At 40.8% G+C, this 16,471-nt stretch overlaps 2 protein-coding genes across 5 annotated transcripts in view; both read right to left on the bottom strand.

Annotated features, from left to right (window-relative positions):
• Positions 1-2,540, bottom strand: part of LOC133522677 (leucine zipper putative tumor suppressor 2 homolog) — a 179,467-nt gene extending 176,927 nt beyond the window's left edge. The window contains exon 1 of one of the 2 annotated variants that reach the window (XM_061858077.1): positions 2,336-2,540. The gene's annotated coding sequence lies outside the window, so the exon portion shown is untranslated. The remainder of the gene's footprint in view (positions 1-2,335) is intronic. The other variant, XM_061858076.1, reaches the window with a different exon arrangement.
• A 6,325-nt stretch (positions 2,541-8,865) lies between these two features.
• On the bottom strand, positions 8,866-16,358 carry LOC133522675 (uncharacterized). Of its 3 annotated transcripts, XM_061858072.1 has the most exons (6): positions 16,199-16,358; positions 15,423-15,786; positions 14,753-14,844; positions 12,859-13,938; positions 10,501-10,513; positions 8,866-10,455 (listed from the first exon to the last, which is right to left on the bottom strand). In XM_061858072.1, exons 3-6 carry the CDS (start codon positions 14,837-14,839, stop codon positions 9,797-9,799), a joined length of 1,839 nt encoding a protein of 612 aa, XP_061714056.1. In that variant the 5' UTR covers positions 14,840-14,844; positions 15,423-15,786; positions 16,199-16,358; the 3' UTR covers positions 8,866-9,796. The 3 variants fall into 3 exon arrangements, with proteins under 3 accessions (XP_061714056.1, XP_061714055.1, XP_061714057.1); XM_061858071.1 differs by having other exon boundaries at positions 8,866-10,513; XM_061858073.1 differs by lacking the exon at positions 14,753-14,844 and having other exon boundaries at positions 8,866-10,513.
• Between the last annotated feature and the right edge of the window lie 113 nt (positions 16,359-16,471).

Genomic DNA, 16,471 nt, shown 5'->3' with positions numbered 1-16,471 from the left:
GCCCAGCGATGGCAGCATGGTTCCATTTTTATCACCTGTCACTATGCCCGTCACTTTCGCACTTACATACTTGTTAGAATGTGACAGGCATGGTGACAAATGATAAAGAGCCGACCATCTTAGCCCTGGCCGCGCCAGTGTTATTCAAACGTCAAACTGCTATGAAATGACGACGTTTACTTAACACTTGCACAGGCTGGGGCTATCAAAACTACTGCCAACTTACCTTAGTCTGCCTCTAATTTGTTTTTCAAATCTAGTGTGCAACAAGCTTTAGCAACCTAAAAGCGGTCCCGACTTAATTTATGACGTGATTGTATAAACTTTATAGCAAAAATAATAAAAATATTGTTTTGCTAATCCGTGAAATAATTTCGTGCAGGTCAATCAGTTAAACCACTCTTTGTCATTGTCAGTAAAAAAGGCGCGATGTTCAAATTTTCTATGAGAGGACAACTTATAACCCTTCGCGCCTACTTACACTTTTTAAAATTTGCCGCCTTTTTCTATAAACGGAAATGGCTTGCCAAACTACGTATTACGTATATAAAGTGTGTATTTACGTGTTTCATGCATGCAATTAATGTTACCATCCTCCTACAGTGCGTCCGGCAATGAAAACGCCAGACCGTCAACATCCCCAGCAACTCCTGATGATGCCTCGTAGAGAGGCTAAACACGTGTGGAGTTTTTTTTACTTTTGGTGGTGGTTTGTTTATATTTATTTTTGCGATGAGAGGGTGAAAATATTAATTGTATAAATATGCGGATAAGTATTATCCCGTAGTAAGTAATAAGGGTTAATTAGGACTTGTTAACTAGCTCGTTATTATTTCGTGGTTTTGGGTAATTAATTATAGAATCGGTCTTAATCGCGTATTTAGTATAATTATTAAGTCTTCTCCGAGACCACGGAGACGACGCCGTCCTCGAAATATCGAAGGTAAATTTAAAACTTGATAGAGTTAGACCAAGCTAAGTTGGCAGAGATTTTGATAGCCCAGACGGTGCAAGTGTTAAGTAAACGTCATAATTTCAATAGAAGATTGACATTTAAAATAACCCGTTGAGAGTTGGTTTGACTCCAGGTAGGTATGCGATTAAACCCCGTTCTATAATTCAATAATGTATAAAAAATCGTGAAAGTTTCAATCAGTATTTCGTGTAAGTATTAGCAAAGCAATATTTTGATTTTAATTAGTTTAGTGTAAGACGTAACCGGTCGCGGCCTGGCCCTTATCTCTAGTCTAAATAAGTAATGAAGAAGTTTTCTCGCCGTTTCACCATACGAGCATTTTCGACTCCAAGCGGACATGGTTACTTACTTGAACTGTATGTAATATCCTAATTAACATTGCCTAATTCTAAGTAAGTTATCAATTTAGTCCGCAACTTCCTCAGCATGGGATGTGGTGATGATTCATCATTCGTTTATTCCTTTATAAAACATAGTTTTATATGTCAATTACAGTATTTCATGTTTAAAACTATTTATATCTAAGTTACATACGAGTAAAGTAACATATATAAGACATCGGTCTATATATAATATTAGGTATAAGATATGTCAGGTGAGTACAAATATTATAAATAAAAATTATTAACTCCATACCCAATGTCATCTAATAGTAATAAGAATTTACTTTTTACACAAACTTTAACGCGATTAGGATTATAGTAGATATTTTCACCTACCTAAGTAACGTCAGGAAAAATATTGTACTGGTGCACTAAACACTTTTTTTACTCGGATTGCCTTCCAGTCTAAACCTTTTCAATTGAAACTACCTATTAAGCTATTTAGGTTCAACCACATAGCAAATAATGTAGGTATTCTATGGTTTCAAATTAAAAGTTGCAGTTATATTCAGGAACTAAGTAACCCTACCTTCTTATTTTTTTTAACTTATTACTAGACATTGATTTGATATGCTGGCCGTACACAGTACCTAATTAAGTTTGACGGATTAATTATAATTATTTAAAGTCATTATACCACCTAATTGCGATATCACGATCGTGTTGATAACTTTTCACGAACTGAAGCATGAAAACACAAACTTAAACAGAAATGGTAGGTAGACAGGTACCTATCTAAGTTATAATTACTTAATTTAAACTTTTTTTAGGGATGCCTCTGCACCTGATCATAAAAGGTTTAAGTAGCCTAAAAACCACGAGAAGGTGAGAAAACCTACACATCACCAATACCACGGTAGCTTATTGTAACGTTCGTTACTAGTTATTTTAAGTTCTGTCATCGAACGTTAAGTACCCAAGTCAGCACTTGCTCACAAACTTGACACTTCAACTCAAAATAGCGTAAATCACTTACCTCTTTCAAGAACCAAGAAAACTATATCAATTCACTAGCCGGCACGATTTCACTAACGGTCTATTCACTCACAGAATCAGTTCAGTATCACAGGCTTACAAATTGGAATTAACATAAGTTACGTTTTCGATAAATACACGAAACTTGAAGGCGAAGACAAACCGGCGTGTCGCGTTCTTGACGGGGCGCGTGCATTTCAATGGTCGAATGTGTAACCGTGGTTTTTGTATAGCTGTGTCTCGCTCGCGCGGATGTGAGAGGCTTAAGGTTTTGTTCCGATTGCTTACGTCAAACTACTATTACTGAGACATCGAGATCTGTAATAACTATGAGAGATCAGAGACTGCATTATACTGGTTATGTTAAGCCTTTTTAGAGTCGCTTGCTCGAGCGTTTGAAACAACACCCAAGTTAGGACTAGCAAAGTTCGGATGCTTGAATTGAACCAAGTGGTGCACCCAAGCCATTCATCATTCTTATAAGGGATGCATTCCATTAGGAACGACAAAAAGTTAATTTCCAAGTAAAAGCTTTCATTTTTATACCATCTACATTCTTGGATACAATTTAGTTAATTTTAGGGATTTGGTTCAAAGCAAGCCGGAATAAAGCAATTTTGATAAGCGGTGCGGGATGGGAAGATACGGGAGCTTGGTAGCTTACTGCATTGCTTGATACAAATGTCTAACCAAAGCAGATGTTACGGGTATTGAAAATATTGTTTTCAATAGTTATTTGTGTTACAAGGGAGCAAAGTTGCATTAAAACCCTCGCAACGCTCAAGATTCCACTTATCGAACCACTCGCTACGCTCGTGGTTCAATTTTGGAATTTTTCGCTTGCTTGGGTATCAATATTAGAACGAGCGGTTAAACAAACTTTGCCTTCGAGTGAAACACAAAATTTCACGCCACACCGATGCGAGGAAAATACTAAACTACCTATGAAATACCAAAATAACCAAGGGATAAAACGGTACCTTTCACCCGAGTTAAACAAATAGGCAAATTTGCATAATCAGTACCTAATTAAAGTAAGTATTTTTACTATGAAGGGAAAACTTTTTGCGATAACTCAAAAACAGCTTAACTGATCATGTCCGCTATAGTTTTCATTTAATGTCTTTCTTAAGCTCTACTTCCACGATTTTTTTCATATTTTTTGGACCTATGGTTTAAAAGTTAGAGGGGGGGGGACACTTTTTTTTTTCTTTCGGAGCGATTATCTCCGAATATATTCACTTTATCAAAAAATGTTTTTTGAAAACCCCTATTAGTTTTGAAAGACCTTTCCAACGATACCCCACACTCTAGGGTTGAAGCGAAAAAAAAATTCACCCCCACTTCACGTGTAGGGGAGGTTCCCTAAAAAAAATTAAATTTTTAGATTTTATTGTACGACTTTGTCGGCTTTATTGATTTATATATCCATGACAAATTTCAGCTTTCTAGCACTAACGACCACGGAGCAAAGCCTCGGACAGACAGACAGACAGACCGACATGGCGAAACTATAAGGGTTCCGTTTTATGCCATTTGGCTACGGAACCCTAAAAGAAACATTCAAAATCATCATTTAAAATTCAATTCTACCAGCTAATATAAGGAAACAACTCATAATTTGCATCTGATTACTTTGCCCCACATGTGGACAAAATACAACTTTCTCATTAGTTTTTGAACTATCAAAAGGGCCTTTACCAGTTGGTGTGGTGAAAATTCCTTTTTTTTAGTCCACTCTGAAGCATGGCCACAGAGGTAGGTAATTATACAGTGACGATATGTTAATATCTCGTTGCTCCGTGCTCGTGTAATACTGTACCTATTTTACTACCTATGCTATGCAATCGCATTGCAATATTTTTGATGACTAAACAATCAATAGTAATTTGTATTTCAAGGGGGCAAAGTTGTTGTTTAACCGCTCGTGCTAATATTGAGCATGATACTTGAGCAAGCGAAAGACTCGAAAAATGGAATCTTGAGCGTTGCGAGGGTTTCAAGACACGGGGGTTTAACTAATTTTGCCCCCCCAAGTTAACAAAAATTTTTCACCACACCAACCCTAAATTTGCATCAGATTACTTTGCCTCCACATGTGAATAAAATACAATGCAACTTTCTCATCAGTTTTTGAACAATCAAGAGAGCCTTTACCAGCGTGTGTGGTGAAATAGTTGTTTTACAAGGGGGGCAAAGTTGTTGTTTAACCGCTCGTGCTAATATTAATACCTGAGCAAACAAAGGATTCCATAATTGAACCACGAGCGTAGTGTTTCGAGAAGTGGAATCTTGAGCATTGCGAGGGTTGACCCCCGACGCAAGAGGTGCAAGTTTAACCACTATGTGTATACCTATATTGTTTATATCTGTCTGTGGCACTATAGATTTTGAACGGATGTACCGATTTGAATGTGGTCTATTTTGGGGTTCAAGACATGCTTTATCAAAATCGGTTAATCCGTTTTATTGTGTTGGGTTTTTTTTTTTAAATTTCATCATCAATGGTATAAAAAAACACAAGAAACTGATTGTTTATTTTTTATTTTCTTCCATAGGTGGCAAGTACCAGAGTAGTGAGCACAACCTAACATTATGAAAATGGTAACTATTATCAGGGATGCCACTGCTATACAATTGTTACTGAATTCCGTAGGGCCTAGGTAAAATCTAAAGACCAAAACATACAATTTAACTTTACATTCCGTTATTACTAGTACTTTCTATCTCTATATTTACTTACAAAATGAAATAGGGTGTCAAAAGGTACAGAAAGTGCTTTAAAAATACATAAGGCGTTTTTTTGTTACAGATTTAGCAGTAAATTCATAATTTAGGAAAAGTACCGTCCTCAATAAAAGTAGCTACGTAAATGAAGTTCATAATAATCTGCACATGAATTTCGTTGAAATAATGTCGACTTTCTACCGACAGCAATAATTTTGCACGATCGATGTAAATAAACGACAATCGTAATGCCTATGTGGAAAAGCGGCTAGTGCACATAATTTTGAACATGTCATTCTTCATAATCTCTACTGCTGACGGTAATAGGTGCGAATTTTTGAATGAAGCCTAACGTGAAATCCCTGCACAGACTGCTCCTACCCCGGTCTATAAGATTATCTTTATTTCTAATGATTTTAAACTTGGAAAAAGAAATAGTTTGACAGGTGTACACAAATATGCACGTAACCAAGGCTGTCCGCGATCGGTTACAGGCCGACTTGATCGTCGAGAGCTCACGGCGGTATAGTTCATTTCATATAACATGGCCAGATTCCACTCGAGAACATAAATAGTATTAGTGACAACAAAAGGTACCCGGCAAAACCTTTTTTGCGGCGTGGTGTTTTATAATTAACTTTCCAGTCTTGATCCTTTTGATTTATTTGGCTGTCAATCTGATGAATATTTTAAAATTAGTTGTCATCTGACTACTCTTGTGAACACGTACCTAACTATATAGTTATGTTTAGGCCCTGGGATAATTACACGGATTAACCGTCTACTAGTGACGAAATTTACATCAGTACCGAATATCAATATCTCTCAGCCCGACTTCACTGTCAATCATATCGCCACGTGCCAATTTGAAGAGCTGAGCCCGTAAAGCTTTTTAACAACACAACATGATTCTCTTTGTGCTGTCTGAAGTAGAATCGGGCCACAGTATATATGAAATGAACTAAGTATATTTTAAAACGTGTGCTGTGAAGCTACGTGGCCAAATGGAAGGAAAGAATACGTGTCGCCCTCGACTAAACATATTATAGATAACATTATGTAAACAAAGATCAGTTCAACAATTCGCTGACTGTAAAAAAGTTTCGAATTACCGATACATTATGACGAAAAGCTCTTCCGCATTGGGCGGCAAAGTGTAAGTGATTTCGGGGACTCGCTTGGTCCTTGAATCACTTGCAGACTTCAAAGCCTGATGTTATGCTCGTCAATGTTCAAAATGAAGCGTTTGCAAGTAAATTCGACGGCCAAGCTAATGTTATGTTGTGCCAACTTTAATGTTCAGTTCAGTTGGCACAACACGACGAAGTCGGCAGCAACTCGGTGTTCGTGCAAAAAATAGCGTCCCCTTATTCAGCCGCCGCCAACTTAACGTTGCCCGACTTACGTCACACAACTCGCTCCGAGGTGTTACGGAGCACGACATCAAGTGCATAGGCACATTACATGAGATTAATATCTAATCAAACATAATATAATATGCAAACTTGACTCTATATAACATTTTTTTGAGATTTTTTAACATTTTTTTATCAAGGTATCGTTTAGCGAATATTAATAAGTACAATATATAAACTTATGACAGAAAATAAAACTGTGATGGAATCAATGAACTGTGACGTAATAGAAATGAATTAATTAGTTGAATGACTTTAAAAATACTCCACCATACTAATGAGTTAAATGTATAAACAGATTACCTGAACTAAAGCTTGTCTCCGTGTCTGAAATGTCCGAAACGCGACATTCGTGAGACTCGGCTGGACATTTCAACCACTCAAACAAACCAAATAAAACATACAACAATACATACATAATAAAAACTGAAAAGACTACATTAAATTCACGATAGTATACAATATATATACATTATTAGCATCTCTAACGGAAATTTTGTAATGTTTTTTTTCTATATTTTTTCGTTTTCAGTTATTACAAACAAAAGTAAATCACACTACAAAAAAATATATAAAAACACGACATATAATGTAGCAAAATCTGCGTGAAACATTAACCTTTATGAAATTGTAACTAGGTATGGATTTAAATGAAATAAATAAAGTATTCACGGGGCCTAACGCGCGGGCTCGGCGAGCGTACCGCGTAATCACCATCGTCAGTACCTCCCGACGCTCCGCCTAGAACCGCCCTCTATAAAATGAGGATATAAGAAAATATAACATGCACTTCTTATGCTTTACATAAACTATAATATAACAGTTACGCCTATATGAACCGTTGCAATTCATATTAGCATTAAATTATGTTACAATTTGCCGCCATCGCTTGTAAAAGCGCCACACCATTATTTCATAAGGAAAAAAAGCTTCCAACAATAGGTATTCCCGGTCCAAAATTGCGGGGAAATTACAAGCGGGAGCGGCGCAAAAATCCTACCGACCACTTCAGGGCTCCTCTCATTACCTCTAGCGGCGGGCGCCCCTGCAGCCCGGCGTGCCACGTCACGCGACACCGGTACAGCCCGGCGTGTCACGTCACGCGACACCGGTACAGCCCGGCGTGTCACGTCACGCGACACCGGTACAGCCCGGCGTGTCACGTCACGCGACTCCGGTTCAGCCCGGCGTGTCACGTCACGCGACTCCGGTTCAGCCCGGCGTGTCACGTCACGCGACTCCGGTTCAGCCCGGCGTGTCACGTCACGCGACTCCGGTTCAGCCCGGCGTGTCACGTCACGCGACTCCGGTTCAGCCCGGCGTGCACGCGACTCCGGTGCAGCCCGTCGTGTCACTTCACGCGACTCCGGTACAGCCCGGCGTGTCACGTCACGCGACACCGGTACAGCCCGGCGTGTCACGTCACGCGACTCCGGTACAGCCCGGCGTGTCACGTCACGCGACTCCGGTACAGCCCGGCGTGTCACGTCACGCGACACCGGTACAGCCCGGCGTGTCACGTCACGCGACTCCGGTTCAGCCCGGCGTGTCACGTCACGCGACTCCGGTTGAGCCCGGCGTGTCACGTCACGCGACTCCGGTTCAGCCCGGCGTGTCACGTCACGCGACTCCGGTACAGCCCGGCGTGTCACTTCACGCGACTCCGGTACAGCCCGGCGTGTCACGTCACGCGACACCGGTATAGCCCGGCGTGTCACGTCACGCGACTCCGGTACAGCCCGGCGTGTCACGTCACGCGACTCCGGTACAGCCCGGCGTGTCACGTCACGCGACACCGGTACAGCCCGGCGTGTTACGTCACGCGACTCCGGTACAGTCCTCCCTCAAGGGCCCGCCGTCCTAAGATTACATATTGCGGCTACTCAATAAAATCGCCGCGTATAAAACTTACGACATATGGACAAACCGCTAAAACAAACCGTCCTCTTCCAAACCGCGGACGTATCGTCGCGTACGGAATCCGACTCCGACCGAAGTAACAGAACGATATTCCTATACCGTTTCAACATTTAAAATTGAATTTAGATCGCCAGAAAACGTAAACGAAAAAATACTAACAAAAATAAAATAGCTGCTTTACCTACACTTTATAATAACAATTTTTAAACAATTTTGGACGATATTATTGTAAGAATTATATTAGTATCGTCCACTGTGCTCGATGTGGAATGCTAGCGCTCAGGTTTGCGTTGCGACAGCTAAACTAATGAATCTACGATTAAAACATGAAGAGCTAAAACTTTATGCCACAAACAATCTGAAACAAAATTTTGTACGAGAATTACTTGAAACGAATCGCAAAATTTGAAATATTTATCTCACATTAATCAATCCACACCAAATATTGTTGATCATGTCGTCGAGTGCGAGCATTCCACCGAGCAGCATCACATCAATATGAAATCGCTATAAAGAAAATGTTCAACTAAAATTAATGTTACATTAAACTCCTCCCGCAATATCTAGTCATAAGATATGTTAGCACATGTCTAGCCTTGCAACACTGTCCGGAAAACTCAACTTTCAAGGCTCCTCTAATCCTATTTTATTGCTAACTTTCTTCGCATTATGCAACTCGAAAGTGTGTCGAAACACCCACATCAGTCAAGGACGCGTCAAATTGCTCTCACATAGATATTTATCGAAATAACAATACACTTGATGAATAAAAGACGATATATACACAGAATGCAGATTGGTTTCGTTTAAAGAATATTAACTATAGTGACGTCCCGAAATCACATCAACTCGGATACTGATGTGTTCTCAATCGGATGAAAGGTCTACAGTATAACAGTTTCACTCAAAAGTATCCTCGCCAATGCGATATCGGGGCTATCAATGATCGAAGAAACTGCTACTCACAAAGGATCTGCACTCTACCACATTCGACAGCGAATCGCTTCGCCGTCGAGTGTTCCACGGATCGCCACCGCACCGAGAAACTCGACTGCCGGAACATTAGGTAATCGAATCGTTAACCTGAATTTAATAACTCCCGCAAGGTGAATTCCTCTACTAATGAACACTGATTACTAAAACACACGCAACGGAGACTTATCACTTCAAACTGAATGTCAATTCCTGAAAATTATCTTCTGTTATAGACTCGCAAAAGGAACCAAAAGAACACCCGGGAGTCATTATATGTTCATGGAAAGATTTTTTTCCATTTTGGCCTAAGTAATCTCTTTTTTGAGGCCTGGTTTTCGTACTTTTCAAATTCCTAGTTTTGACGGGTCCCTAATGGTTCCGTTTCAAGTGTAGAGGTGCACGGGCTGGGCGAGTTTCCCGCCGGGCTAGCGAGTGAGCGGGCGGTCGAGCAGCGCGCAGCAGGCGAGGAAGCGCGCGTGCGGGTGCGAGCAGGCGGCGGCGCAGCGCAGCGCGGCCGAGTGGCGGCGCTTGCGGTCCGCGGCCTCCGGCGCCGCGGGCGTCGCGTGCGCCGCGCTGATGTCCGACAGCAGCTCCTCCCAGTCGCGCGTCAACTCGTCCGGGGGCAGCGCCGGTCGCGGGACGGGCTCGGTCACCGGACAGGAATCGCAGGCGATCACGTCGCAGGTCCAGATGGTCTCCATGGCGCTCGGGCGCTTCTTCTTCGCGGACCCGCCGCAGTCCTCGCACCAGAGTTCGGCGCGGTCCGTCTGGACGGCGGCGTCCCGCTGCCGGAGAGGGAAGCGCAGCTTGAACGCGTCGTCGTCGAGATCGGGACACCGTTGGGCGTCGGTGAGCCGGAGGCGGCCGTAGTCGATGGTCTTGTCGCCGCGGTACTCGAGGTAGCGCTCCTCGCAGCCCTCGATGTAGACGCCGCCGGAGTCGCTGCGCCGGAAGGGCACGGGGTCGAGGTCGCCGCGGATGTCGAAGGTGTCGCCGTCGCGGTAGCGCGCGCCGGCGTCGCGCTCGATGGGGCGGAAGTGCGTGCGCGCCGACGTCAGCAGGTCCGAGGCGGGCCGCGGCGGCGGCGCGGGCTCGGCCGCCGCGCCCGGCGCCGCCGCCCGGGGCCGCGCGCGCGGGGGCACCTGGACGAAACGAATAATAACCTACTATTACACTATTGCATAACATTACTGTCTTTCTTTTCTCGCGAGAGAATGATAACTGAAATTTATTTCATCACACTTGCTCGAAATAGTACATTATTACTACAGAGGCCGGGACGAAAGCCCGAAGAGACTGATAGGATAGGTCTGAGGCGGGCAACCACATATTTCCCGCCGAGGTATGTATAGTGCTTTTCTCAAACATGCAATGAAATAAACAACAAAAAATCTAAATTTTATTTTTAAATCAATTATAAGTAAACAAGACAAAAACTAACTAAGTGTGTATATTACTATTTCGCTATATTTTAACTCGATTTTAATGGAAAACAAATACTTCATACATTTATATTTATTATCACGTTACTTCAAAAAAGTACGAAAGCAGGTTTCTGGACAAACAAAACAAAAACGCTCTTAATTCAGGTGGGGTGCAATCAATGATCATTTCTTGGTCGGACGTTTCGTCCGAACTCAATATATATATATTATTTATTTATTTAGAACACAAACAGTCACATATACAAATGGATTTGAAGTACAATGTAGAGTACTTAACATACTTAAGAATCATAGACCTCATATCATATTGAATTATTTATAACACAACAAGATTACAAACAACAAAATTAAATCCGATAAAACAGAATTACAGCGAAAAATTATCAAGTACACCGCGAAACCTTTTTTTTGTATATACGGTTAGAGAGACGTTTGAGTAGACATTTTTACCGCTACCCAATATTTAGATGAATTATTAATATTTCAATGTGTATATGTATAGTTAAGAAATATTTTGATAATAAAGTGTTATTTGTTATGTTCGTGTGGATTTTATTATGTAAATAAAACTGCACTAAGCACATACCAAATCGTTTTTTTTTAATACGCAGTGGGATAATGTCATGATGCCTGTGCCACAAATTTATGTGGAATGGAAATTGAAAAAGAGGACTTTGCCGGCCTAGGCCTGCAAATTTGTATCAAATTCCATTAACAACCTCTTGTCCTAGCTGCACCTGGAACGTCATACTTCGCAGCCTATTATAAGGAACATAACATCAATATTTCATTGCATGTTTGAGAAAAAGATCTTATTTCAAGCAGGTGTACTGAAGGACAAAGGCCTATTTTGTTCCTGCGGGAGTTCTGGATTGCGAAGTTAAGGGAGTTATAGCTTTTTTTTTTAACTATGGCACTTATTGTATACCTAACACTTACCTTTATTGTACTTTTAAAATACCGACGTTTATAATTTAATATTTTTGTTTATGTTTAAAATTATTTAATTCGATTAATTTAACAACCGTTTGAAATATTTTTACTTAATTTTCAATCGTGGCTGAATGCCGAATCGAATTCATCATGTATTTACGCATATGATCATTAGGACAGACAATCAATCTTACATGCCAATCTTCTTAATTCCAATCAGAAGGTATTTAAAATTAAATTAACACGTTTCTATAGACAATTTTTCTCAAAATGTTAGGAGTAAAAAATGATGATGCAGTTTTATAAAGTTACGATGCAGAGCAACAAGTCAGGTTAGCTATCTATAAAAAGAAACTACAAAATAAAAACGTTTTTACTTTAAAGATGTTGTTCAAGTTATATTTTTTTATATTTAAGAATAAGTGGGCTATATTATCATATTTTTTATTTCGGGAATTTCCCAATAGTATAATTCTGATTGACTTTTTTCCGATTTTTTTATTTTATAATTATGTGGTTTTTCAATTTACTCCGTTTTTTTCTATGGACGAGTAAAAAAATTGTCCCAGAAATGAATTGCTCATCCTCGAATTATACGAAAACGATGCCAAACTCGATCTGATAGCTATATTGGGGCAGATATGGAGCCCGGATGTACCTCCCCCCACCCCCCTCCCACCAGTGGGGGGATACCACGTGTCAACCGGGCTAAATCAGCTCAGAATTACCTAAGGAACAACTGTGCCAAGTGGCGTCTTTTAAGAAAAGAATGCAGGGTCACTGCCACTATTTCCTCTACTATTGATCTAAACGTTAAAATAAATAAACGTTATTCTGAAGATTTGTACCCGGCCATTCAGGCAGTTTAAAGACCTTTGATTTAGGAAGGTGGAGTGAATAGAGTAAGCATTTATTTTCTAAAGCAAGTCTTCAAACTGCCCAAATGGCCGGGTACAACTTTCAGATCCTTAACTTTGGACTGCCTAATTTATTCTGTTACTTAAACTACTCATTTATAATAACCAAGTGAAAGCAGACCAGAAAACTAATAAGACTCAGGCATAAAAAAGCAATACAAAAAATTGTAACTAATATATTTTTAAAATTACCTCGACGAAGCCGCTCCGATCGCGGCTGTGGTTGATGGCGGTGAGCGAGCGCATGGTGCAGGCCACGTTCTCGGCCGCGTCGTAGATGTCCACCTCGGAGTAGACTGCGAAAGAATCGGCCGGATCCGCGACCGCCGCTGCTCCAGCCTCCGCTTCCGCCTCCGCCAGCTGCAGCGGCCGCAGGCGGTCGTGCAGCGCCTCCGCCAGTCGCGACGGTGATTCGCGCTCCGAAGCATTCGACCATATGCTCTCCGTCAAGGACATCATGCTCTTCTCCACCGATGGGTCCGCGAACAAGTTGTCCGACGGCGAAGACAGCAGATCCTGAAAATCTATCGGCAGATCCTGGTACTCGTCATCTGGAGTATTCTGATCTTTCCACAGAGCTTCAATAGAGCGGTCGAACTTGGCCTCGAACTTCGCGTACATCTCGTCCTCCATGGGAGTGCGGACCCTCGGGTTGAGGTCGTCATTGATGACCCACTCGGTATCTAGATCGAGGCTGTCGTCCCACGCCGGCACCATGTTCTCGTTCAATCTGAACTTGACCTGAGCTATCTCCTTCAATTCATCTGTGACAGTGTTCTCACATGTACCGTAGCCCTCGTCTAGCGCTATAGCCCTGATGAACTCCTTGACAGGGTCCTGCGTGTCCATATCCCAGACGCCCTCGTGCGTGACCCACTCTGGCAGGCTCTCCTTACTTTCAAAAGACCGACTGTAACTGTTGCAGCGCTTCTTGTTACTTTTTCTCTGCCCGTGGTAGGAGTTGCGACGTTCCTTTCCAGTGGAAAACTTCTTCTTGGAGTTCCAATCTTTACTGATCATAGACAGTTCACTTTGCATATTGACTTTTTGATCTGCGTCTGACTTGCGACACCAGGCGGGCGGCGGTAGATAATACTGCAGCGGCGACTCTTGCCCTTTCTTCAGAGCCGGGAAAGCAGCGTAATATCGACGTACGGCCTCTGTCTGGTCCACTGAACAAGTGGGCATGCCTGCACGAAGCGTGCTACTTTGTTCCTGGATGTCTTGGTATCTTGTGCACTGTTGATCAATAATGTTGTCAAGATTGTAGTCCTGGAAATAACAAACATGCAATTTTAGAAAATTAAACCAACAGGGTGTATCCTTGAAGCGAACTTGCCTTATCTAAGAAAGATAAGTCATATCTTGAGTAAAAATTAATAATTATGATGTAACTTTTCATTGTAGGCTTTACAATCAGTGTTGGCTGAAACGTTAATGCAATTGACCATTAACCATTACAAATTGAACCGTAAACTGTAACCATCCATTACGGTATATGGTTCAATTTGTAATGGTTATTGGTCAATTGCAATTTATGTTCGGCGAACACTGTTTACCAGTACTTGAATGTAATATATCAAAAATACAAATAAGATTGAAAGTCATACTAAAACCTCAAAAATACTTACAATTGCAAACAGTTTTCTATCTACACTTTTATTGTTATTACAAATATTAAAATGATTTCTATACTAAGTTATTTACATATTATGTAGTTTAATATTTGTGACAAGACTGGACTAGGGACTACAAAGCTAAATAGTTTTAAAACTATGGTGAACTTGCAATAAAATAAATATGATGCATAGATAAGATTATGTATAGATTAAATATGCAGCTTCAGACAATGAAACAAAGGAATAATACTCCCAAACTAAAGTGCGATCAAATCAAGGGGAACAGCAGAATGTGCTACCAACCAATCCTGGCAAAATAAGGGGAGTATACAATGTGCAAATGCAAAAAATATCACAATGTATTTAATTTATTCACACCTCACACAAGATTTCTCAAAGCAAACTTTTAAAATGCACATTGCAACACCTTGCCAATGGATTTATCCATAACATGATGCCAAACAGACCTTTTTGCTAGTATTCTTAACATTGTTAACCATCTTCACTATTTTCCCACTGTTTACGTCTCTTTCCAATGTTACCGAGCACTGCATATCCTCTTGATAGTGAAAACAGAAGACAATGAGTTAAAATAAGACCAACCCATAAGCTCATATCATAAGGCAAATGTTTATTAATTAGCTTTTCCTCCATTGACTAATGAGAATTAATTTAAATTGTTTCCTACTCTAATCACAAAGCTATTTATTATTTCACATGACCATTATCATCACAGTCTGGTCAGAGGCACACTTTGTTCATTAAGTGTTGATGTTTGTTTGTTTTCATGTAAACAATGAACACAACTGATTTGGAATTCCCAGTTTGTGATAACTTGATATATCAAACAAAGGTTAAGTAGCACCGCTCATTATGATAACCATCATTTACAACTTTAAAATCTAGGTTTTGAATGATAAATTAATGTTTCAGATTTGCTTCAGCTTTGTTGAAAACTGGCATAATAGCTGCAACCATTAGCCGTAAATTAATAAAAACTGGCTTTACAAAAAACATTAAAGGCAGAGTACAATAGCTATAGAAAAAATGACATTGAAAATAATTATTGTATGTACGGTAGATAAAATACACAAGAAATAGCAGATTAATATGGAAATTCTTGTTTTAATCGCTTACCTGTGTGGCTTGTGTGGGTATCAGATGAAGGAGCTTGGAGTCTGGTTGCGTTCTCGGGATGTGGCGGGCCTGCAGGCAAGTGCCTGGCTCTCTCTCTTGTGCTTACGCATCCTGCCCGGGATACTCTCTGCCGTTATCTAACACCATCATCTGGCTCAAAAATCGAGGGTCCATTTTACAATTGCCGTGGGCCGTGTGATAAAAATCGATCCTTAAGAATACCTTCGTACTAATACATCATTAATTTCTTTGGCGTATTCTTTGCTTGCGGTTCGATTTTCGACGGTACCGCGTCTAGTGCATGTGCAATCGCATTGTCACTAGCTATTTTCGCAAATGACGCACTCGGTGCACCCCCTTTAATCTGCAACATAAGCTTTATTTATTTTTCGATAAACACGTGATGTTTATTTATGTACAAAGGTCACTGGGAATAATAAGTACGCAGAGTAAAACCCATAGCCGCCCCGCCGCGCTAAATGGGTCGATGGCGCCAAAACGTCATAGTAGTTGAGGGTGGATAGCTACGTTACGATACGGAATCTCGCGACGTCTCCACAGAACCCACGTATCAACAAAGCAAATCACGTCGGGCACGTACTCACGTACCAGACAGTTTGTGATTATTTTTCACTGAGTCACAATCACTGGTTCAACAGATATGATGCAGTTTCACAAGAGGTGACAGTATTACATGATGCACTTTCACTATGGACGAGGGACTTACTTCCGTGCTGTTTAGTGAAAATGGACTGCTTAGAAGAATAGACACTCACCTGTAATACTTTATATGGGGTTAAATTAACATGATATATTTTATACACACACACCCCACATGAAAAAAAACATGGCAGCCGTGATGAGTGAGAGTCAAAAATGCTAATTTTTGCGCAACTCGTCAAAAGAATGGAACAGACAACTTATCGACCAATCCAAATGCTTAATTTTTCAATTTTTTTCAACATGGCCGACTAACATCCCATAACCTCTTCTCTCGTAATTGTTGATTGGCGGAAATGTTGAGCAAGCGTGCTATTGGTGGTTGGTGT

This window comes from Cydia pomonella, chromosome 11 (assembly GCF_033807575.1).
Source record: "Cydia pomonella isolate Wapato2018A chromosome 11, ilCydPomo1, whole genome shotgun sequence".
In the NCBI taxonomy this organism is placed as follows: domain Eukaryota; kingdom Metazoa; phylum Arthropoda; class Insecta; order Lepidoptera; family Tortricidae; genus Cydia; species Cydia pomonella.
This window is presented reverse-complemented; position numbering and strand designations above follow the sequence as displayed.